This window comes from Leiobunum rupestre, chromosome 6, assembly GCF_980474605.1.
Source record: "Leiobunum rupestre chromosome 6, qqLeiRupe1.1.hap1, whole genome shotgun sequence".
NCBI classification, from domain to species: domain Eukaryota; kingdom Metazoa; phylum Arthropoda; class Arachnida; order Opiliones; family Sclerosomatidae; genus Leiobunum; species Leiobunum rupestre.
In genome coordinates, this window is record NC_143389.1 from 57609467 (window position 1) to 57635153 (window position 25687).

The following is a 25687-nucleotide window of genomic DNA, read 5'->3' on the forward strand; positions in this document are numbered from 1 at the left end:
GTCGGCGTTCGATTAACTTTTATCCATGGATAAAATAAGTTCGGCGATATTTAAATAATATTTATTTAAATAACCAATATTTGAATAATAATTGTAAAATGTTTAAATAATCGAAAGTGGATAAGCCTATTATTTAAACAAAACAAACAATTATTTAAATAAATACCATTTTAATTCCAATAAATGCTTGGTTGCGTAAAAAAACATAATTAAATAAGTTAAAATTATATTATTTTTACCAACTTTTGTTAAATAAATCGGAAATTTTGTGGATAATGAATAAACAATCCCGAGCACTACTTGGAAATAAGCTTTTCTTAAAAAAATACTTGAAAATATAACCACTAGGCTCCATGAATTTAATTTAATTACCTGGTCATACCTGATGGACTAAATGACCTCTGCACCTAAGATATAATTTATTTCACAGTGCATTACTCGAAATTCGCTGATCAATATGACCACTAGGTCCCGGGTAAATTACTTTAACTATACATGGCTCGAAATGAACTAGTCGAAATGACCAGGGGCCGTAAAATTTAATTTAATTAAATAGTCATGGTTTGAAATAAACTAGGCAAAGAGTCCCAGTAGGCCCCCCAAGATGCCATTTAATTAACTAGTCAAGGCACCAAATAAACAGTCCAAAATGACCAGTAGGCCCCCAGATTTAATTTAATTAAATAATCATGATTCCAAATAAACAGTCCAAAATGACCAGTAGGCCCCCAGATTTAATTTAATTAAATAATCATGATTCCAAATAAACAGTCCAAAATAACCAGTAGGCCCCCAGATTTAATTTAATTAAATAATCATGACTCCAAATGAACAGTCCAAAATGACCAGTAGGCCCCCAGATTTAATTTAATTAAATAATCATGATTCCAAATAAACAGTCCAAAATGACCAGTAGGCCCCCAGATTTAATTTAATTAAATAATCATGACTCCAAATAAACAGTCCAAAATGACCAGTAGGCCCCAGATTTAATTTAATTTAATAATCATGACTCTAAATTAACCGTCCAAAATTAACTAGTCAAGACTAGAAATAAAGTGTCCAAAATGTACCGTAGGCCCCCCCAACAGATTAAAGGGGTTTTACCCCTAGTTCTTCGGTTTCCCCGTTCCCTCAAAACTTGTAGAGGTTAACGGTAAAGTGTAGGGAGCTATTGGCTCGCGTGGTTGAAGGACTTGCCACCACCCTCCTACGCATTCTAACCCGGCCACCTGAATTAAACGCAATAAAAGTCGATAGATGACTTGGGCCTATTATTATTACAATTATTTATTTTCTTTATTTCATTTAACTGATAATGACTCGAAATAAACTGGATTTTGAGCGTGGCCACCATATTTACAAAACTGGTTCAGAATAATTTATTTGGCATTCCTTTTAACAACAAACACGCGAGCTGTTAGACAATTGATTTTTATAGGTAAAGTGATTGAAAACGGAAGTGTAAAAAGGCAAAGGTACAATAATGAAACCAGTATAAAAATATATTTATCATTTGCTTATACGTTAGAAAGAAACTTACAATCTTAAAATAAGTTTTGAGCTTTTAATCAATAAACAAATATTAAACGAACAAATCAATCAGGAAGTTGTATTTTTTTCCTTCAGTCCTAACATATATCATATTATAACAACATGGAAAAACCGTTCCTTTATATTTTTATATAATTAATGAGAATGGTTCTCGATTGTGAATTGAAATAGATTCCTGTACATTTTAATCGCGGACGTGAACTACTTTTTCCACTCGAGTTACAACGGTAAAATGCGTGATATTATACATCATTTATTGTGTGTCGGTGCCCGAAAAAATGTGCGCAATTTGTTTTCCAATAGACACGGTATTCCCCCATTTCCCTCCCCCGTTCCGGAATAAACAGATCATCCGGGACGTGTCAGCCGTGAAAATATAATTATACAGAATTGCCACCCCGAAGTTGTTCTTTTATCGTCTTCAATATTAGATATAGCTACGTGTATTCTATTAAACTACGCTACCTCCGGAATTGGATAATTTGAAAAATCCTATTGAACATTTATTTTATATTTCATTTTTTTGGCACGTATGATATTTCAAAGACGTCGTTTCGAAGGGGTCCCGTCCGATCGTGCCGGTTTTCGTGTAAAGACGAAACTAGGCTAGATTTTTGGATAGGTACAATATTATTTAGATGATTTGAGAAAACAATGTTTCAATACCACTTTTTACAAATATTGTTACATTATGGTAAATAATGGTAAGTAATATTATGGAGTAAATCCTTCGGAACAGCGGGAAAACGTTTAAAAAATTCGAAAACTTGCAATTAGGTAACGTAATTTTTTTTAAATAAACGATGGTAATTTAAATTTTGGTAAATAAATGATGATAATTTAAATTTTGGTAAATAAACGATGATAATTTAAATTTTGGTAAATAAATGATGATAATTTCAATTTTGGTAAATAAATGATGATAATTTAAATTTTTATTAAATTAATGATGGTAGTTTATATTTTTGTATATTAATGATGGTAGTTTATATTTTTGTATATTAATGATGGTAATTTCTATTTTTGCAAATAAATGTGGTAATTTCTATTTTTGTAAATAAATGTGGTAGTTTCTATTTTGTAAATAAATGTGGTAGTTTCTATTTTTGTAAATAAATATGGCAATTTCTATTTTTGTAAATAAATGTGGTAGTTTCTATTTTTGTTAATAAATGTGGTAATTTCTATTTTTGTAAATAAATGTGGTAGTTTCTATTTTTGTAAATAAATGTGGTCATTTCTATTTTTGTAAATAAATGTGGTAGTTTCTATTTTTGTAAATAAATGTGGTAATTTCTATTTTTGTAAATAAATGTGCTAATTTCTATTTTTGTAAATAAATGTGGTAATTTCTATTTTTGTAAATAAATGTGGTAATTTCTATTTTTGTAAATAAATGTGGTAATTTCTATTTTTTTAAATAAATGTGGTAATTTCTATTTTTGTAAATAAATAATTGTACTTTATTTATCAAATTTACCACTGCTTTAATTTTATATCATAACTGTGTCGTAGCCAGAAATTCGTCAAGAACAGGGATCAACCAATTTAAAATTATATATATAGGGGTCAAAAAGGGTTAGTTTAAATTTAGAACTGTCCAAACTTAAAGACAGAGAAAGGGGGTGGTAATTCCCCCCTAATCTATTCCATTGTCTGTACTAAAAGGTGGGTAAAAATGGCGACCCACCCATAAAAATTTGAATTTATACGAAAGACCAATAAGAAACTGCTATTGTTACACGTCGTCGGAAAGGCAGACGATTTTAATCCGAAAACACGAAACTCCGCAAGACCGGAAATTAGTTTTCATATAAATTCAAAATTTATCGGGATGGGTCGTCATTTTTATCCACCTTTTAATATAAGACTTTATTTACCATTATTAACATTATTACATTTTTAACAAGAGCGTCACTGGATTTTCACGTTTCGTCAAGATAACTTAACAGTGTTGTGGAAGCACGCTATAATGAACACTTGGGGCAGCACTGTCGGGTAAGCAAAAAAATAAATTTACAAGAAAACCGTCGAACAGACAAATAAAACCCTTCGAAACTCCACGAACTAGTTATTTGAATAATAACCAGGCAATTAGTGTTATTTGTTTTGATATAGTGATGTAAATCACGTCATAATCTAACTAAAAAAGAAAAGAATAAAAGTTTCGAAATCGAAACAATTGTTCCTCCAAAAAAAAGGTATTGTTTCCCAACAATCTTTCACCGTGAAAACCACGCGAAAAATATAAAAAGAACATTTTCAATTGTCTTTTTTTTAAATTTGTCTTTTACACGTTTTTTATTAATATATTTTTTTATTACGCAATTGCTCGCGCACTTGATAAAAAATAAAATAACGCCATCTATCACGCGTAACAGAAACTAAAACCCAATTCCGACTAGTAAATTAAAAAAATAATAACGTTATATTAAATGAATATAGAAAACAATTTTTTTCACGTCCTTTTTTTCTATTCACTCGAATGAGAATAAACCTTTTTTTCTTTCTTCTTTGATTTTTTTTTTGTGATTAGCCGGTACACAAGTTATCAGAAGGAACAACGGGCCATCTCAGAGAAGCAGGAGCCAGATTACGACCAAAAGGAAATCTGAAAAGAAATGAACGATCGAAAAAGAGAATTTTGCGGAATTGAAAAATTTTGACAATTTCTAAAGATTTCCAGCTCATTTATTATCGGACAGAAAATGTTAATTTTTTTATTATCGGATCCGAGAAATTCCGATGGAAAAATCTAATTAAGAATCTGAATTAATTTTATGCAAATATTCGGTTCTACAATGGAAAAAAACCCAGAGAATCTGAAAGAGAACAAGGACTTTGTAGCCAAAATTTAATCACATTTACATAATTCTATTATAAGTCAAAGGTCATAAAACTCGGGTATTTTAGAAATATAATATTTTACGGAGGTTTGGATTTTGCAGAAGGGTTATAGGTCAAGGGTACAGCTAGCACCAATATTTAGGGGCAACATTTTGAAATTTAGTAAAAGCAGAAGTATATAATTCTTTTATTAGATAAGTATATATCTCAGTGGCGTAGCTAGGAGGGCGGGCGGCGAGCACCGGGTGGAGAAAAAAAATTACACAAACTAGAGAAATTCGAAAAAACTTTTTTACACGTTTGGACTAGTAAGTAGCACACCATGATATCCGCACCGGATTCCACCCATGCTAGCTACGCCACTTATATATATATTTCCATACTGCTCATGAAACATGTGTCATTGCTGGTTGCTTTTCCAAATACGTAGAAAATATTTTCGACTTTATAAAACTATTTTACATCGGAAAAATATGATTTCTAAATAAATAATATTAATATTATCAAGAATGTATTTATTTATACTCAGGGAGAATGAATTTGTCGAGATTATTTAAATAAATAAAATAGATTATTTTTAGCGTTTCTCCAATTCCACCCGTTGGGGCCCCCAGTATGCTCCTCCGCTTTAATAAAATCAAATAATACTGCAATCTCATTGGTTCTTAAAAATTACCTTTTTTCGACGCGATTAACGCTGCTGCGAGGACGCAAAAAATAAGACCGCCTCCTTTTTTCCTCCCCCCTTAGCGTGACGGGGTTAGGGCCTCAACGTGTCCGTCGATAGTCTCGACATTTTCATTCTCTCTGAGTAGAAATAAATACATTCTTTTATAGCCTGCCCGAGACCCTTTGAACAACGATTACAGGGGAATTGACACCGCGTGGGAGGGTTGTGGTTAACCCAGCTTCAGCAGGGAGCAGGGGTTTAGTGCTCCCTGGCCTCAGATAACCATTAGCGTCCCTACATTAACTATTGCTTTAAAACCTCTTTGATATTCCTAATCAGATTCATTTTTAATTTTTAAACCGTTACGCGGACGAATACGCGTGAAATACTTGGCAGGAAATTCGAGCAGGCGAACGTAACTGTTTCGCTTTATACATTTTAAATGAATCCTGGTCTGCTAATAAATTATATATTTTTGGTAAAAGGCAAAGAGTTGAATTCATGTCCACAATTAAATTTAACCAGAAGTATATAATAGCAAAAGTGACATAATTACCAAAAGTGTGTAAATCGGACCTATTTCTTAATGAATGTTACGAGTGAAATACAAGTTGGGAGGGGAGAAGGGAAAGTATGCCTTGAGGAGGGAAGGAAGTTAAAACCAACAAATAACGCCTCGTAGTGAGGAACGGAGGAACTAAGTAGCACTGGTCGGAGATGCTATCGCCATCTACCTACGATATAATACCATAGACTAAAAAAAGATCCAGAAAGGCGACAATAAATAGTTTTTATGTGGTTGATCTCGAGTCGAGCATTCATTAAACCTTTAACATACGAAAGTACAGGGATTGTCACACTTTTGGTAATTATGTCACTTTTGATAATACACCTGTTACGAGAGAAGCATTCATCTAGGCTGTTAACATAAAACATAGGGACTATTTTATAGCGGAAGTCTACACCACATCACGGCTTTAAATGTACCAAGGGTATTACTCCGCCTGACGATGTAAAATATAAAAACTAAACTCAGTAGGAATATATTAACTAATAATAATAAACCATATTTTTACAATTAAATAGTATATGATATAATTTTCCCAGCGCTATTTAATCTTCCCAAAACCATTTTGAAAAATAATACCCAATATGTTTGAATCGAATAACCTTGGACAGTATAGGAAAACTAATACTTATCTCGCAATAAATATCTTATATACTTCTGGTCATATGAAAATATTAATTATAAATATCGCCAGCAAGTTGCTATTTCGGTTAGACCAAGTGATAAGAAAACAATCAGAATACCGCACCATTACGTTTCGAAGTAAAGGTACAGTACCACGAAAGAAAAGCTAGATGATGACTCTTACGAATGTCCCTTCGTGTCTCCCATTAATAATAATAATAATGAAAAAAGAGAGCCAGACTTAATGGGAGATAAAAAGAGATAGAACCGAGTTAATGACCTATTAACTCAGTTTTTTATTTCTATCCGATTCTCCAAGGCCGTTCGGACGACTCTATTAAAACTCTTAACTTCATTTCGGTCGACGAAATCGCGAAATAATTACCGTCGTTCGACATTACGCCTTACCACCGAATCATCATTTTCAAAGTACTATCGTTGACTTTACCCTCTTTAGACGCTTTTCACTTTAGCGTCAGCTGATATCCGCGACTTTAAGAGCGTCACCGTTTCGAATACGCTGCCAAGTAAGGACAAACGCTCACTGCTCCTCGTAACGTCTCCGTCCTAGCTTCCACAAGCCTTTGCTTCGTAACGGAGACAATGCCTTGTGGAAGGCAGGGCGGATACGAAACAGAGAGCCAGTGGGCGCCTAGTCTAACCCGTTATTTCATAGTTTTAAGCGTAGATTACGATTATAGGGAAGTTTTATATCCACTAGCAATATCTGGCGTCTTGTTTGGACAGCGCGTTTTGATGGGCAACGAGCCGCCCTGGCGGATTTTAATTGAACTTCGGGGGATTTAAACGAGAATTAGCTCGACTTTCGGATGGGAAAATTTCGGGTGAAATTTGCCTCGTAAGAGCGAAGTAATAATCCGTCTGAAAGGTATTTCGTGTTTCCTGAATTATACTTCAAATCCTCTCAGATCATTAGCATTTTTAATGAAAAATGCATCGCGTTTACGGGTAAGTAACGATGGTGATTAAGTATAACAATTTTTGTAGTCATTTACGAATATAACTTTGGCAATATAAACCTATATTTTGGTAACGCGAAAATCTCATCGATAAATTTCCACAAGTTCCATATTTTAAAAACGATTATAGAGACAGTATCTCCATCTATGGGTGAAAATGTTAACTATTTGAAAATAAAACACTGGAATTTTAGGATAAACGTTGTAAATGGGCTACCATATACGCGTTTAAAAATAATTATAGCGAACGACATCTTTTGGTGAAACGTATAACTAATTTCTAAAGACGCGTCGGATATTTTTTGGATAAAAATTTATTTTTAGAATAATTAGGAAAACAAAATTAACTTTTCAAAACAAATACTCACATTTATGTTTAAAAATATTATAGAATACTAAATTAAGTCACAGATTCCTTAAATAAAAACTATAAAGTTAAAACCTGAACAATCTCAACATTCAAACAAACAACCGAATACTATTTGCGCGATTTCTAGCTAATAACTGACTGGTATTGCCATCTAGTAATACTTGGTGTTTTTATTAAATCGGCCAAATATGGCCGGTAGCCCTGTTAAAGCAAAGAGTATAAAAACTACGTAACCGTAGTTTTTATACTCTTTGGTTAAAGTATCTTCTCCCACTTCAAATATGTATCGGTGACTCGGTCTATAGGAGTTTGAAAACCATTATAGAGACCATAGCGACATCGTTTGGCGAAAATTAAAATTTTAGAAGGTGCCACGGGGAGTTTTGATGCTTTTTCACGAAAAGAAACGTTAAATTTCTCCTCGCCACCTAGCGGGTAACAATTTCCCTTGAGAAAATAGCAGACGGAATTTTAAATCTTGTGGTACCAGAGACCTTCTATCTCAAATAAAACCGCGTTTCCCTAATATTCAGGGCTGGAAAAGATTTAGAAATACAGAAAAATTGTAAAGCTCAGAGGTCTAAATGCAGTTAAATAGGATTTCAAAATTATATTCAAAATTGGACTTTGATCGAAAATTACAATCCAAAATTTGTTATATTTGATTCAATGACAATATACGAAATTCGTTATTATTACGATTGGATTCAAATTATTAAATCCACCAAGAATTGGAATCAAACTGAATGTGTCTTGATGGCAGTTTGATCCAAATTTGAACCAAGTCATTTTCGTAAGGTTATGTAACCCGACCACCTGTTTAAAGGCATTAAAAGTCGCTCGATGACTTGGGCCTAAGGTGGTGCCTTGGGTATTAGCCTAGCTGATTATAATTATTAATTATTATAAGATTATGGCAATAATATTTTGAAGCGAAGCTATTAATTTTGGCATGAGTTTCAACTTTTATAAGCAATTTTAGTAGATATTATGAAAGATAAATTAACAATGAAAAGAAAAAACATTTATTCGGAAACGTCGGATCGTAAAATAAATTTATTTATTTCGTTTCACAATGTGCTTCTCACTTGGTTTATGAAAGATAATTATAGACTTATGGTAAAACGTGTTTGAAGCGAAACTACTAATTTGTACATGAGTTACAACTCTTACAAGTAATCTTAATAAACAATATGAAAAATAATTATACATTTATGGTCCCAAGTGTTTGAAGCGAAGCTATTACTTTACGCATGAGTTACAACTCTTACAAGTAATTTTTCTAGACATTCACAAACGCTCGTACACAAAATTAACCTAAAACTCGAGGTTTGAAAAAGGTAAACTTACTTTTAAATAAAGAATGTTTGCTACATGATCCCGAGGGTACTCCGTGCTTTTTAACCTGGTTAGCGGGATCTTAGAGACGTTCCAAATCCATCCAAAACAGCATCCGGAAAGAGAAAAAGGCAGACGGGAGAAGAAATAAAAATGAAAAGACGTAAACTTCTGAAATCCATGAATAATTTACACGCGAGAAAATCTCATCTCTAAATCCACTGTTTTGAATGAGATAAAAAAAATAACGTAGCAATCTCTCTTTGAAAAGATTTAAAAGACAGGGTGCGCGGGCGGATTCAACGGAGTATTATCCCAAAATTTACATAATCCTAGTTTTACAAGCCAAATGATACAGAAAACGTAACGTATCTACGAGTTAAAAAACTTGGTTAAGCGGGCGCTAGAAAACGGCTAAGGGAAAACAGTCTGCGCGCTCTAAAGCCGCGGATACGCTGCTACACGTTCTCCCTACGCGTTTCCTAGCGCGTGCTTAACCTGTCAACAGCTATCCGTTTGCTAGAGCGAATTTTATACCTCAAAAAAGTTCCTTCATTACATAGGCTAAAAGCATGCGCATTCGTTTAAATAAATAAATATCATTTCGAGAGACGGATATAGATGGCGCGATCGTGGCCAGACTTGCTAATGCCGCACGTATATAGAAACAAGAGGCGTAAGACCAAAATGTGCGTTAGATGAGGTATATTTTTTCTGGTTAAAACGTACTAAAAACCCGATGCGGAATTATTGCATTAACCCTAATGATGGGTGGAAACTGATATGATATGGGTATCTGTTACCAATATTGCGATTTTCTCTATTCATCGATTCACGTCTAAATTACCAATTTAAAGAATACCAATACCGATTATTTACCATTTTCCCCCGATATTTTAAAATCGATTTCATCAAAAACTAACCTGTACCTTTAATTTTGCTGATATGGCTACACCCATGTGCGCGAATATTTCACTTGATTGCCCCACGTGAATCTCCAATATCGGTTAAATTATCGGTATCGGTAAATTTCCCAAAATCAGTATCGGTTAATTCTCAAAATAAGTATCGGTTAATTCTCAAAATCAGTATCGGTTAATTCTCAAAATAAGTATCGGTTAATTCTCAAAATCAGTATCGGTTAATTCTCAAAATCAGTATCGGTTAATTCTCAAAATAAGTATCCGTTAATTCTCAAAATCAGTATCGGTTAGTTCTCAAAATCAGTATCGGTTAATTCTCAAAATCAGTATCGGTTAATTCTCAAAATCATTATCGGTTAATTCTCAAAATCAGTATCGGTTAATTCTCAAAATCAGTATCGGTTAATTCTCAAAATCAGTATCGGTTAATTCTCAAAATTAGTATCGGTTAATTCTCAAAATCTGTATCGGTGAATTCTCAAAATTAGTATTGGTATCGGTATCGGTAAATTCCTAAATTCGGTATCGGGTAATTCTCAAAATCGGTATCAGTAAATTCTCCAAATCGTTATCGGTTAATTCTCAAAATCAATATCGGTATCGGAATCGGTTAAATTACGAAATCGGCCAACACTAACCCATTAACACTATATATGCGAGTTAAAACAGAATGAAATGAAGTGAATCACACCTCTTCGGTAATTATCATGGCGCCATCTAGGGAATATTATCGAAAACAGATACTATTAAAATTTTGTAGAAATGACATACTAAGCATTTATCTATTCTGATACTTAATGTCACCTGAGTCACGGCAATTGTGCAGATCGTATTTTCAAAACGCTGTACTTTAAATATATTCCGGACATTTTCCTATATGTTTTAATACCATTTTCCAGGGTTGCCACAAAACTTTCAATTTCAAATTCCCTGAATTTTCGTTGGCCACTCTACAAATTTTCCCTGACCTTTATTTAAGCCCAAATTTTTTCATTTTGGAACTTAATATTTTAATTTTATCAGATTTTAATCGTTGTACTTCAGCTTTTATTTTTCCCTGACTTTTCTCAAATTTTTAAAATTCCCTGATACTTCCCTGACATTGTAGGCCTACGTTTAGCGGTTTTCCCTGACCTGTTTTCCGAATCACGCGTGCTAAAAGACCACTTAACTATCGCCACTTATATACCAGTGGCATAGACAAGGGGTTGATTCCTAACTAAATTTTCATCCCATGTACCATCCCTCGGCAGTTTTCCATATTGCGATTCCCCCTTCGACACTGTCCCGAAAATACCCACAGCTCAGCACTGCAATTTTTATCAGAAAATAAAATTATCATATCAATTTCTGTTCATTTACTTCTGATAGAAAACCAACATCCATCAACAACTACGATGGCGGAAGGAGTAAAAATATATCTACGTACACTGACGTGTTTGGTCGGACTAAAATGCGGAGATAGATGGCAGGAAAGAGGTTAGCGGGCGTAATTTACATATCTGTCAGCCTTGGAATGGCGCTTCGCTTTCAGTACATCAAAGTCGATTAGGATAAAAAGAGGGGACTCTTAGACTTCATCTGGAATACCCCCTTCGCAGATCTAACCCCCCCCCCTCGCGCCATCGAGCCCAGTGATATTAGTTTTGGAGGAAACTTTTAATCATATTTGGAGAAGAATTTATCGAAAGCCGAATTTGAATGAAGTGAAGGGTGCAGTAGAAGGACCTGTTGCCGACATTATTAGCTGGCGTCAAAAACTGTTTATCGAACGAAATTTAAACGCGTTAAAACTTTCACATATTTTAGCCCTAATTTCGCGCGATTTCGAGAGTTCAGTTGCTACGTCTCCAAAATATTAAGTGGAAATTAATATTTCATAAATTTGTAAAAGAGGAAAAGTTAGCGAAGTTCCGAACTTTAACTTTAGTAGGTCAAAAATAGATCAGACGCCTGTAGAAGTGTTCCGCATGCAGCGCTTCGGAGCTCAGGGATAAGTCGGCTACCAGGGTGCGTGGCTTTTAATGACTAAATCTAGTTTTAGGATTAGAAGTGCCGTAATTAAGATTATTTTAGGCGGAGTGCTTCGAAAACAAAATTAATTCCTTTCTCTTTGTCGTTTTAGTGGAGGTTCGAATCAATTTTCAAGTTGTTTAACGAGCCATTCAGAGCAACAAAATTGGCTCATCTACCGAATAACAGGAAAATTTCCTAATGATAGGAAGTTGAAAATAAAGGAATTATTACCAAATATAGGAGGTTACCTTGGGATATTAAGATCGGTACAAAATTTCGACGATAGAGCGCAACCCGGAATACTAAGATTAGTACGAAATTTCCATGATAGAGGGCGCCATGGAATACTAAGTTTAGTACGAAATTTCAATGATAGAGGGCGCCCTGGAATACTAAGTTTAGTACGAAATTTCTATGATAGAAGGCGCAGTATGATACTAAGTTTAGTAAAAAATCTCAAAGACAGAGGGAGCCCAGGGATACTAAAACTTTTAAAAAATATTATTGATAAAGGGTGCCCAATAATACTAAGTTTAGTGCGAAATTTTGATGCTAGAGGGCGCTCTGGGACCCTAGGTGTAGTACAAAATCTCAATTATAGAGGGCAGCCTGGAATACTAAAACTAGTAAAAAATATCAATGATATAATATAAAGCTTTGTACAAAATTTAATTATCAGATGGCGTCCTTGAAAAATAAGAGTAGTACTAAATTTCAATGATAGAGGGCGCCATAAAATGATAAAAATAAATTGTCCATTTCTCACCGATATTGCTTCTGAACTGGTAGAATGCTTCGAAGCCGGTGCCATCAAATTTGTCGTTGGATTTGAAGGTAACCCTGAAGAAGTCTCCGTCCGAGTCGATCTTTTCCGGTTTTTTTACCCCACAATGCCTTGGCAGCTTCCGGTCAATCGTCCGGAAGTTGGAGAATTCTACATAGTCGCTCGCCGTTTCCGGACTACATCTGTTCGGGTTTTTTTTTTGTCGATTCGGGGAATTGAAAAGAAGAAGGAAAATCGTGTTAAGAACAGATGGAACGATTTTCTTAGGGCGACACTTTTGGACAAAAAAGTGAAAAAAAACTTAAAAAAAAATAAAGAATTTATAGGAGAGAAAGGCGCAGAAAGCTAGAATCGAAAAACGCTTTCGAAGCTGCAGTATTTAGCTCGTAAAAAAATCCGATTTTTTATTAATCATTTTATGTTTGTTCCTTTCGTATCGGAAACCGTTTTAAAATTGCGTTTGGATCTCGGCGCCCTTAGAACGAAAAATAAGTAAATCCAGTTTGTCGCGAAATAGTTCTAACTTTCGCTTTTGGCACTTTGTCAACAGCGAATTAAAAAAAAACAGATGTATACAACATTTCCCTTACGAAAGAAGTACACATCGAGGTTATAAAAATAAAACGTTGTAGCTTCGCAGACTCCAGTCAAATTTTTAATTCTTAAATCTGATAATTTTAAAAATTATCAAATCTGATAATTTTAAAAATTATCAAATCTGATAATTTTAAAAATTATCAAATCAGATAATTTTAAAAATTCTTAAATCTGATAATTTTAAAAATTATCTAATCTGATTATTTTACGTATTTCCGAATCTAATAATTTCCAAAATCTCGAATATGATAATTTTTACAACTATTGAAATCTTATAATTTTTACAACTATTGAAATCTTATAATTTTTACAAATACTGGAATCTGATAGTTTTTACAAATATTGGAATCTGATAATTTTTACAAATACTGGAATCTAATATTTTTTACAAAAATATTGGAATTTAATAATAATACGCATTTCCGAATCCAATAATTTTAAAAATTCTCGTATATGATAATTTTTACCACTATTGGAATCTGATAATTTTTACAAATATTGGAATCTAATAATTTTTACTAATATTCGAATCTGATATTTTTTCCCGAAAATTTCGAGTTTGTTAGTTTCTTAAAATTTTTAATCTGCTATTTATGCTAATTTCTAACTTGATAATTTTTACAAAATTTCATTTTCGAGGCAGTTTCCAATGAATCTGACTACCCTAGCAAACAGCGGTAGTAAACACCGCAACACGACTCGAAAATTAACTACTGCGTGTAGTGCTGACGATGTGAAATATAAGAGCTCGCGAAGTTATATGTTACGAGCGAATAACATTAAAAGAGATGGGTACTTCTCTCGTAAGAGATATTATGCACTTCTGATAATCGTCTTTACATATTTGCTGGAATATTTGTGCTTTTGTAAAAAGGTCACTAAAAAGGATTTGGAGAACGTTTTGAAATGGGATTTGAAAAGAAGCGCATGCGGGCGAGTTGGACTTACAGGGGTATGCCGTCGACGTCGAAGTAGGCGAACGTAATGAAGACCCTTTCAGAAGAGGATCTGCCTAGGAAGAAGTAGCTGCACTCGGTGTCTCGTGGATAGTAGCCCGGGTAGTTTGGCGACATGAACGTACCGTTGCTGCGCACGCTGCTGTTGAAGTAAAAAGTGCACCCTGACGCCGAAAGAGGAACGAAACATTTGGCTATTAAAGTCAACGAGAAGCCTAGCGGATTATTATTATTATTATTATTATTATTATTTATTACTATTCACACGACCCAACAGATTTGCCAAACTTTATTTGTGAAACACATCGCGTTGAGTTTGCAAGTTATCTCTCCGCGGTTAAAGGAGTTTTAACCCGTGTTCTTCGGTTTCCCCATTCCATAAAAACTTGTTGAGGTTATCGGTAATAGTGAGTGTATTGAGCTGTTGGCTCGCGTGGCATGAAGGGCTTGCCACCACCCTCCTACAAAATTGTAACCCGGCCACCTGATCTAAAGGCATGAAAAGTCACTAGAACTGATGATTTGGGCCTAAGGTGGTGCCTTATTATTAGTACTAAGATAAATACTTTTTCTACGATATGCATTATATACTTCTGATATTACCTATTATTGAAATTTTCGAGTGTATGAAAATATAGTTTGGGCATGGTAGAATCAGGTGGATTAGTATTCGGATTCCAAGGATTTTTGTTTAAAATGTAACCTGTAATTGAAAAGTAGTCTGTGCTGGACTCAAAAAAAAGTGGAGATGTTTAAGAAACTTCGCTAATAACGTTATTACGGGTAATACGTATAACAAAATGTAAACTTAACTGTTAAAAGTTAAATACGTGGCTCCACGAAAAGTTGCCGATATTTCACGCGTTAACCGGTGAAAGAAACTACCCGTAATTATTAAAATAAATGCATTACCTACTACAAAATATGTCAATTTACATTTATAAAACTATTTATGTTAATATTATCAATTAATAGATTTAAATATTAGTAAAAAATCGACCGTTCTTTAAAAACTTGGCCGACAAAAACGATTCTGTGTAAATATTTTTTCTTTTAACGCGGAGCAACTCAGTTTCCTAGACCAACACGGTCAACATTGTTTTGCAGAAATTTTGTAAATATACCATAATTTGTCTGTAACGACCCGACACTGAAGTCAGGATCTATTTGTGGAGAGGTCAGCGCACGGGCCCATCTCTGTCGTATAACAAATTACGTAGTCTGCCAGAGCTTATTTATTGTTGAGGTTAACATAATAATAATAATAATAATAATAATCAGCTAGGCTAACGTTAATAGTAAGTTTAGGGAGCTGTTGGCTCGCGTGGCACGAAGGGCTTGCCTCCACCCTCCTACGCATTGTAACCCGGCCACCGGAATTAATGTCATTAAAAGTCGCTAGATGACTCGGGTGGTGCCTTGGGTATTAGCCTAGCTGATTATTATTATTATTTTAGTGCACAGTTCTACTCTATCTAGGTAGGTATAAAATTGAGTACTACCGAAAAGTGTGTCAGCCCTACCTTTGTGGAACTATTTAATTTGTCTTGGTTAACAATAATAATAGAGATAAGTTCTAAAACGCCACACTTGGTGGCGCTAGAGTGGCGAAACTTTCCCCCACACTTACTCCCTATTTTAACTTCGTGAGCAGCTCTCAGTAGGAAATACAACGATCTGGCACATTTTTGGATCTTATGACGCTTTTTGTAGTTCTAAAATTGAGTACTACCAAAAGTGACATAATTATAAATAATAAATAATGTAACGAGTGAAATACAAGTTGGGAGGGGAGAAGGGAAAGTATGCCTTGAGGAGGGAAGGAAGTTAAAACCAACAAATAACGTCTCGTAGTGAGGAACGGAGGAACTAACAAGGAGACTACCCGAGGTGTTTATCTCCGATTTGGTTCAAACTCGGGTGGTAAGTAGACCTTCATGTAACTTGAAAATCCCTTAAAAGTGTGGACAAGAATGGGCTTTCGTTTTGCCATGGCAACCAAAATTGTTTTTCGCAAATTAAAAACTGATTTTCTCTATGAAAATTAACATGGGAAAATCGAAGATTTCAAGGGTCCCCCCCCTAACAATATTTTTCAAAAAATTAAAAAAGGTTCATCAATTAGATACATAATTCAGATCATGGCTAAACCTGGTACATTTGGACCAATATACGTCAATTTTGGTAAATATGAGTATATATATATATATTGGGTAAATACGAGTTTATAAGTTGTGAAAAATATTTTTGGTTGCCATGGCAAAACTAAAGCCCATTCTTGTCCACCCTTTTAGGGATTTTCAAGGTACATGAAGGTCTACTAACCACCCGAGTTTGAACCAAATCGGAGATAAACCTCCTTCTAAGTAGCACTGGTCAAAGTTAGTGTATTTTTTGATTTTTCGTCGTTCTGGAAGCCATTTTGGGTAGTGGTAAAATTGGTTTTGACAACTAAATTATTGCAAAAGTGACATAATCACCAATCTTATCATAATTTTGATAAATGAGCAAGATTTCTACTTCGACTATGTTTCAAGATGGGGGCTTTCCTGCTAGTATTTTATTTGGGTTCTTCCCATTGCGCCGAATCCCATTCGACCGAATTCCCATTAGACCGAATTCCACCAATGTTTTTGATGAAATTAGCCCAAAGGCGGGTTTTGTATTTTTCTAATCGACCGACGCAATATTCACAATTGAGCGACCGCTAAAAAAAATAGTTTTTCTTTCTACTCCTTTTGATTTTTTAGGTAGGTTAGGTTAGGATAAAACCGAATCCTAAATCCGCCAAAGTGCGGCTTTTTCGGTCGAATGGGATTGGGTTCGGTCGAATGGGATTCGGCGCAATGGAATAGATTCATTTATGCGGTGGTCAGTTCGTCGGTTGTCATGGAAACGAACTAAGTTAATTAGGTCTAAAAAACTTGAGGAGGGGGAATTAAAGGTAATTACCTTCTTGAGCTTGCTCTCCGGATGTTATTCCGTAATCTGTGCAAAAAATAGAATGAAAAAAAAATGTCAAAGTTAGTCCTAAAATAGCACAAAAGGCCACGCAAAAAAACTTCGCTTTTCTATATTAAAACGCTGCAAAGAATAGCCTCAAAAGGAGACCAGAGGCTATTAGGCGTTTCTTTATTGTTTGGCTCGGTGCAAAATGTAAAAGATTTCACATAGCGTTGTAATTAACTTTTAATCTATACGCCAGGCTCGTTCAGATAGCCCTAATTATTTTTATAATTTATATTTTAGCAAAAGTAAATAATATATCTCTTACGATAAAAGTAGGATACTAGGCTGGGGCCAGGCCGGCTCAAGACATTTTTCTCACCCGGGCAAGGGGGATATTTGGCGCCCCTCTTATTTTGAGACTAAATAAAACTACCCCCCCCCGTAAAAACATTACCATGTCCATGTTCTAAATTTACCGTTTTCATAACAATAAATAATCCCTATAATCACTTTCTAAATACTCTGTGTAAACATATATAATACCTTCTTTCTGGTACATGGTCATTTTACATGGAGCTTGAAACACTAGGTAAGGTGGAAAGACTAGTTACTGTGTATACCTTAAGTTCATTAATAATAATGTCCATACTGATTAGTATCACGGTTAATATATGTGAAATAAAAGAATTAAGTTTACGAAGAACCCGTGAGTTAAAGATAAAACACATAAAAGTAATGGATATTTTTATTTTTAACTCACGGGTTGTTCTTAGTAAACGTAATTCTTTTATTCCTTACATTAATTGCTTTAACAACTTAATTAAAACACTTTTTGCGGGATTTTTTAAGGCCTACACCATATGTGACATAATAACTCTTAAGTAGGCCATAAAAGCATTTTCGTTAATGAAACCTTGTTCACGGGATATGACGTTATTTACGTCACTTACAATTCCGTAACGAAATAAGCGTCATCAACTTTACTGATTGGAAACGGAAGTTAGTGAGAATTCCTCGCGCGTTTCTGGCTTTGCCCATGTCAAGTTTAGTTCGTGCCTCGCGATCACATGATTTCATTTCCATGGTAACCTTTTCAATAGCGCAAGGATGATAAGCATTTTTGCATTTTAGGGTTCGCTTTATGTTCCGCGTGAAACAAGGTCTCATTGAATTTTTTTCAATGGAAATGTTATACAGAGGCATACTTATGTTACATATGCCTACACTTATGAACATTTTTAAAGCTGTCGCTCGCTTTTCTGCTTCAATGACTTCTCTTCATTTAGTTTTTTTTTATAAAAAGAACCAGAATGCTTCTTTTTCTCGGACATCTTAATTCAATTCAACGTGACTCTAATTAATATCTATCTAACTAAAACTATTTAACTATTTAACTATTTAAGGTGGGGTGGCGGATTGGTTAGCACTTCCGCCTCGCAGCAAGAGGAGCCGGGTTCGATCCCAGCTAGTGGCACTGAGTGAAAATCCGGAACCACTCCTTCTGCGTAGAGTTTGTAAGTTATCTCCCCACTGGTTAAAGGGGTTTTCCACCGAGATCTTCGGTTTCCCCTTCCCATAAAAACTTGTAGAGGTTAACGGTAATAGTTAGTGTAGGGAGCTGTTGGCTCGCGTGGCATGAAGGGCTTGCCACCACCCTCCTACGTATTGTAACCCGGCCACCTGTTACTTGATCACGCACAAGCAACATTGCTTATGTGGTCGAAGGTGGTGCCTTGGGTATTAGCTCTATTTAAAAAAAAAACTAATAAATGGCTTTCTGCGCATGCGCGTAAAATAGAAGAGACTAACTGTAACCACGGACACACGACAGATTAAATCGTACCGATAGACTGCTTTGGAACTAGCCATCGAAAACGATTTAAATGCATTTTAGAATTTTAAATGCAGGTTCATAATAGCCTGAGAAACAAATAGAATTCTTGAAGATGGCTAGTTTATTTATCATAAAGCTGGCTTTTTGGAGCACACCAGGATCTACGGTGCCAGCTGTGCCGGGCTATGTGGACCGCTGTGTTCCCATCGTTCCACTTTAGGAGCTCTCTCCAAAGGATATGACTCTTTACCTACGTAGGTAGGGTGTCGGCTGGAGTTGCTATAGCCTCCACTCTTAATCCCACCGCTGTGTGCGAAGTGAGAATTGGTCCACCCGTTGCTGCACCTTTTGCTTAGTTGAGTGGTTTTCGTCAAAGGTGCGACCAACAGTAGTAGGGTACTACTACCCATGCTGGATTTGTCACCTGTCCGGGCTTGGGGACACTGGCGTAGGGCACTATGATGATAGGCCCCCGGTGGTATGGCCCCTGTTGCTAGGTACACCGGGCTAATAATTCTGGCACACTTCTATTCTTGTAGTATAGCCCAACTACTTTTTCTTCTTAATAGTATATACCCTGGTTTATAATGAAAATACCAGGATAATGCTTCATCCGTCAGAACTATATGCACCGAAATTTTATGGTTTATTTGATATTGTAAAATATATAGTCGTAAAAAAACGTTCATCGACGATGTTGGACATTTTGGTTGGGAAAACGATTTGTATTTCTAATTAGCTAAAGATTTTTCAAATTATGTTATGCTTTCATTAAAATTTTTATAAACAAATCCAATTCTTGGTAAACCAAAAAGGCCCACAACTCAATTTCGGCGCCCCTCTCAAACCGGCGCCCTGGGCAGTTGCCCGGGTTGCCCGGCCCTTGAGCCGCCCCTGAGGCTGGCCATAATGACAGGATACTGAAGGGTCATTCCAGGACAGATTTTCCCACTTGTTCACCCGACCATCGCCAAATTTCGTGAAAGGGGTATACGAAATAATTTTTTTTCTCGAAAACAAAAAATATTACCCTCGCAGTTTTTTGACTGCAACTAAAGCGCGTATAGGGAATGCGGAAATAAATTAAATTTTGAAAATTAAAAATGAGCTATTTTCAGGGTCAAAGGTCAACTATTTAAAACTTGATTTATTGTATTTTATATTATATATAGCATGAACTTTAGTGCTAATTTACATTCCGCTCTTCAATTCCTTTAAAATGGGCCCTCTTTCGAATTTTTGGGTTAAGTAGAAGCTGAGATAAAAAGTGGTTAATGGTAGGGTTCAATGTCATTTTCAAAAATGTGACTACACTGTATCTCAGCAACCGCTCCTCCAATCTTTCTGAAAATTTAAAAATTGACTTCTACGGCCAAAATAACCCTAAATAAAAGTTTTCACGAAATTTGGCGATGGTCGGGTGAACAAGTGGGAAAATCTGTCCTGGAATGACCCTGAAGCGAAGCGAGCAATTGCGTAGTTTACGTTTTTGGCTAAACCTATAGCGGTGGGAAACGTAACAAACGGCTCTATTTTTCGTCTGCTCCTTTTATTAAGGTCCCCAACTGGGGTGGCGGAGTGGTTAGCACTTTCGCCTCGCAGCAAGAGGAGCCGGGTTCAACCCCAGGTTGTGGCACTGGGTGAAAAGGTGGAACAACTCCTTCCGCGTTGAGTTTGCAAGTTCTCTGGCCACTGGTTTAAGTGGTTTTCCCCCGAACTCTTCTGTTTCCCCTTCCAAAAAAACTTGTTGGGGTTAACGGTAATAGTTAGTGTAGGGAGCTGTTGGCTCGCGTGGAATGAAGGGCTGGCCACCACCCTCCTACGCATTGTAACACGGCCACCTGAATTAATGACTTTAAAAGTCGCTTGATGAGTTAGGCCTAAGGTGGTGCCTTGGGTATTAGCCTAGCTGATTATTATTATTATTTTTAATTGTTACTAGTTTCCGGCCCGAGCTCCGGAAATGGTGATTAAGAAATCCAAGAATGTGATTAACTGGAGGTACGGATCAGCTAATAGATTTTCGTCCAATTTAACTTTAAGTGAGAAGGAAATTAATACTAATTTATTTAAAAAGATCCAATTCTAGCACTATTTTAAGTTATGAATAATATAAAATGAAGAACACTTAGAGATATAGATGTATAAACCATTCAAATATTGTAACCGTCGAAAACTGGGTGTAGAGGAAATCTTTGAGGGAACTGGAAATTATCTCGGAAATTATTCATCATCAAAAAAAGCCTTGGTACAATCATTTATATTTATGAATAATATTATATTATGATGATAATAATTACCGTATCAAATTTGGGAATTGCTTTCCGACGGTAAGCAGAATATTTTACTATATGTACGATCGGAAAAGCTCGACATTCTAAATTTTTACGACGATTAATTTAAAAGACTAATATATTAGCACCGCATGGTAATCTCATGGTTCAACTTTCAAATTCCAAGGCCCAAGCATTCCAAGGAAGCTTCTTTCCCTATTTTGTCCCCCCCCCCGGTTATTTTGAATCACCAGCCTATACAAGCATTTCCTTTTATGCCCGCGAGTACCGCTAGAGTGCGTCGATGCTTGTTCTTTTTACCTTTTTCCCGGGCCGGACCGTCCCTGTTGATAATTAGTCCATGGTTTGCTTTAGATCCTAGTACACGCATGCGCATTTACGATTTTTATGTTTAAATAAATAAACATCGGATCTTAGTCATTTGTTCCCTTATTTTTTTGTAAACTTCAATGGATTATCGATAATTATTTTCAATAAACTGATATAGACAAGAAAACCAAAAATAAATCAGTTAACCAAAATAAAGCTTTTATTACCTTTTAACGTTGAAGGTCTAATTTGAAACTAAGCCAAAATTAACGTTTAAAAGAGCTCTAAGCCTTTGGATTTGTTATAGCAGACGCTGCGCTGACGAACTTTCAAAGATCAAATTTTAACGGAAAAAACCTTGAAAATAAATAATTGTTTTGGCCATAGGTGGCACTAGCATCGGGTCTACGTCATATTCCCCCCCCCCCCCCCATTTTCAAACAAAACCTTCTTTGGGAAGAGGATTGGCGAGCTTATACACGTATACTAATACTTTTGCTCTTACAAGGAGACGTCCCGAAGTGAATTTATTCAATGGGCAACCGTTTTGCTATAGCAACGAAAAATGGTTTTGACAACAAAAAATTGAAATGTTCCCATTGAAAATAACATGGGATTCTGACCAATTTTAACAAATTTCAAAATTTCGAAAATTCCAAAAATAGAAAAAAGAAATAAAAATTAACAAAAAAAAACATCAAAACTGATCAACTTTTGATCAATTTGAGGTTAAAATCCCTTGTTATTTTCAATGGGAAAATTTAATATTTCGTGTGGTCAAAAACATTTTTCGTTGCCATGGCAAAACGGTTGCCCATTGAATAAATTCCCTTTAGAATTTTTAATGATACATGAAGGTCTACCAATCCCCCGAGTTTGAACAAAATCGGTGGGTTACACTTCGGGATGTCTCCTTGTTAGTGAGCCTACAACGACAATATGGCAAGTTTAAGATACGACTTTTTTCTTCTAACAAAACCCAAGTCGTTCGAATCCCCTTACGCGGACAAAAACTGGCCAACTTTTGGAGCCTTTTTCCCGCGCACTATCGCTCTGGGGACGGGGCGGGGGTAGAGAAGAACTTACTAACTCGTTAGGAATCTGTAGATGGCGCGAAATCCGCGGACATTCCTGGCCGCCTGAGATTTGCTGTGGAATTCGACGGTCATGTTCGGACCGTTGGACATCAGTTGCGGAGGCAGTTTCGTCCCGCAAAAATTGTCCACCCGCTCTCGTTGACCCTTGATGGTAATGAAAACATTGACCACATCCACCCCTTCGCAACTATCCCTGCAAAAATTATCAAAATTCGAAATTAAACGTGTTTGACATTCAGAAAAAAAAGTATTGGATTTGAAAATCGAACTGCATTTTTTCTGCGATTTATTGATTTTTTACTGGATTTGTGGAATTTTTTCTGAGATTTATAAATTTTTCACTGGATTAGTAGATTATATTCTAGGATTTGTTGATTATATTTTAGGATTTGTTGATTTTTAACACGATTTGTTGAATTATCTCAGGATTTGTGGAATTTTCATTGTATTTGTGTATTGTATTTTAGGATTTGTGGAATTTTCACACGATTTGTTGAACTTTCTCAGGATTTGTGGATTTTTCTCTTAGATTTTGCCGATTAATTTGTGGATTTGTTAAAAATTCGGGATTATTTAAAAAATACAAAATCATATTATCATTGGTGATTTATTTCTTGGATTTGGTATTTTGTAGTGGGAATTTTTTGTATGTTCGACCAGTCGATTGTGGTCCATTAAAATTTTGACAGGGTAAAAACAAACAAATTTGAAATTCTTTGGACGTTTTAGAAATTTCGATAATACAATAAAAAGGACACTGGATCACCTTTCTTCGCCACTGACAAATTATTCGAAGGATTAGCAAAACAGCATAGTAGTTCAGTCGGAGGGGAGTTTGGTGTGTTTTGATAATCAATATTATGTTCCGATGTAACAATTTGTAGCTGCTTGGCCAAAATAAGCGTTATCTTTTATTTCTAATGCGTTTTAAATTACGTTAAGCCTTTTCCTTGTTGATAAACTCAACGTAAAACGCGTTTAGATCTGAATGTACTTCTACAGACGAAGCCAGTGTTTTCAATAATCAATATTAGGTTCCGATTCAATCGTTATTTTGCTACACAAACAATGTAAGCATTTTCTTTTATTTCGAAAGCGTTTCAAATTTCGTTAAGCCTTGGCCTCAAATAATAAAGAGAAGACTGAAGGCGATTACATTTCCCAACGTCGCTACCGGATGGCGCTTTTTTCGATATTTTCTGGCGTCATTCTGAAGAAATGGCGTAGTAAGCTTTCACCAACTATTTATCTTTGTGTTGTTATATTACTTATGAAATAGCTATTTATAACTGAGCGTTTGAACCAATCAGATACACGGGATCGATTTGATTGACTCTTAAGGGCAGACTGTGAAGTAGATTTGGTGCAATGCTAAAAGGCGGCGCCTTGGGTATTAACATAAGTAACATAATAATAGTAAGTATGTCTATTATGAAACATTATCACAGCTTTTGCGCAATCTAGGTTTAGTTTTTAGTACAGAGCCCCCTAGTGTCTAAATACGCCTAAAGCGAATATACCAAGGACGATAACACGCTACTCAGTTCGAGTGCGAGTCCATGTCGGAACTTGTCGAGAATGTCAGCGTCGAAAAAAGGTTCGGTCGGGAAATTCGAATTAAAACAAAAGGAAGTGTCTTACTTATTGTTATTATGTTACTTATGATGATCTTATACTGCTTATGTTACTCGTTTGAAACTTGTACCTTCTAAAACTATTTACATCGACAAAATATGATACATTAATAATTACAGATCCCTAAGCAGTATAATTTTTACATTTCAGGCGGATAAATAATAATTTTATATAGTGATGCGGTTGGAAGGAAATTCACCTCGTAAGAAAAATATTATAGACTTCTGACATAATTTATATGGAAATAATTTTAAATTCCTAACTATTCCGAGCTTTGTAGCGTTACCGGATAGTTGAGAAAAGGTTTTTATACGGGTAAAGTTTAAGAATAAATACAGAGAATGGAATTTTTGAAAAAAAATTCTTTTGTTCGGGTTTCTGTTTAAAATAAGAAAAGAGATTGATCAATGCTTCCTTTCACGATGAACGCCAAGCGGAACGCGGAGAGTATGCGTGATAAATGACTTTTATTCCCAATAGTGCTTTTAATGCGAATATAACGTCTTGCAGATGTCAGTTCAAAACTTTTAATATACCTATATCATCAACTAAACAGCGTCTATGTCAACAATAATTTATTTATTAATACCAGAAGATTATAATACATCTCTTACGAGAGAAGTATCCATCTAGGCCATAAAAATGAAATACGTTAGTGTGACGAATACTTATCGCGTTAGTGGTATATTATACACCTCTGTTCATACCAGTGATGCGCACTTTTGTTAAAGAACGGCTCGTGCTCACGAAATTTTCGCTTCTCTCATTTCGCTCTTTTTTGAGATGTAGGCCTAAAATTTTCGCTCCTCAGCTTCGTTTTTCTTGAGAGGCAAAATTTCCGCTCCTCTCGTTTCGTTTTTGGAGCAGTTAAATTTTCACTCTTCTCGTGGCGCTCTTTTTTGAGAGGCAAAATTTCCGCTCCTCTCCTTTCGTTTTTGGAGCAGTTAAATTTTCACTCTTCTCATGGCGCTCTTTTTTGAGAGGCAAAATTTCCGCTCCTCTCGTTTCGTTTTTGGAGCAGTTAAATTTTCACTCTTCTCATGGCGCTCTTTTTTGAGAGGCAAAATTTCCGCTCCTCTCCTTTCGTTTTTGGAGCAGTTAAATTTTCACTCTTCTCATGGCGCTCTTTTTTGAGAGGCAAAATTTCCGCTCCTCTCGTTTCGTTTTTTTAGATGTAAAATTTTAACTCATCTCATTACCGTTTTGTAATCTTATAAAAAGATAATTTAGCGCTCATTTTGCTCAAAATGAGATGAGCGCGCCCATCACTGGTTCAAACTTAGCAATGATAAATCAAAAAGGGTCTGCTTAGCAGATGAAAATCGAGAAGTTGAAGAACTTC

The 25687-nt window shown here is 35.4% G+C and overlaps 1 protein-coding gene across 1 annotated transcript in view; it reads right to left on the reverse strand.

The window, feature by feature from the left end:
- Positions 1 to 3873: 3873 nt before the first annotated feature.
- LOC149942735 (suppressor of lurcher protein 1-like) overlaps positions 3874 to 25687 on the reverse strand; it is a 29023-nt gene continuing 7209 nt past the window's right edge. The window contains exons 3-8 of the mRNA XM_090177604.1: positions 22704 to 22903; positions 17180 to 17215; positions 14220 to 14391; positions 12657 to 12856; positions 8964 to 9032; positions 3874 to 4165 (exon numbers count right to left, since the gene is read on the reverse strand). Coding sequence (XP_090033730.1) covers positions 4128 to 4165; positions 8964 to 9032; positions 12657 to 12856; positions 14220 to 14391; positions 17180 to 17215; positions 22704 to 22903 — 715 coding nt within the window. The 3' untranslated portion in view covers positions 3874 to 4127. The remainder of the gene's footprint in view (positions 4166 to 8963; positions 9033 to 12656; positions 12857 to 14219; positions 14392 to 17179; positions 17216 to 22703; positions 22904 to 25687) is intronic.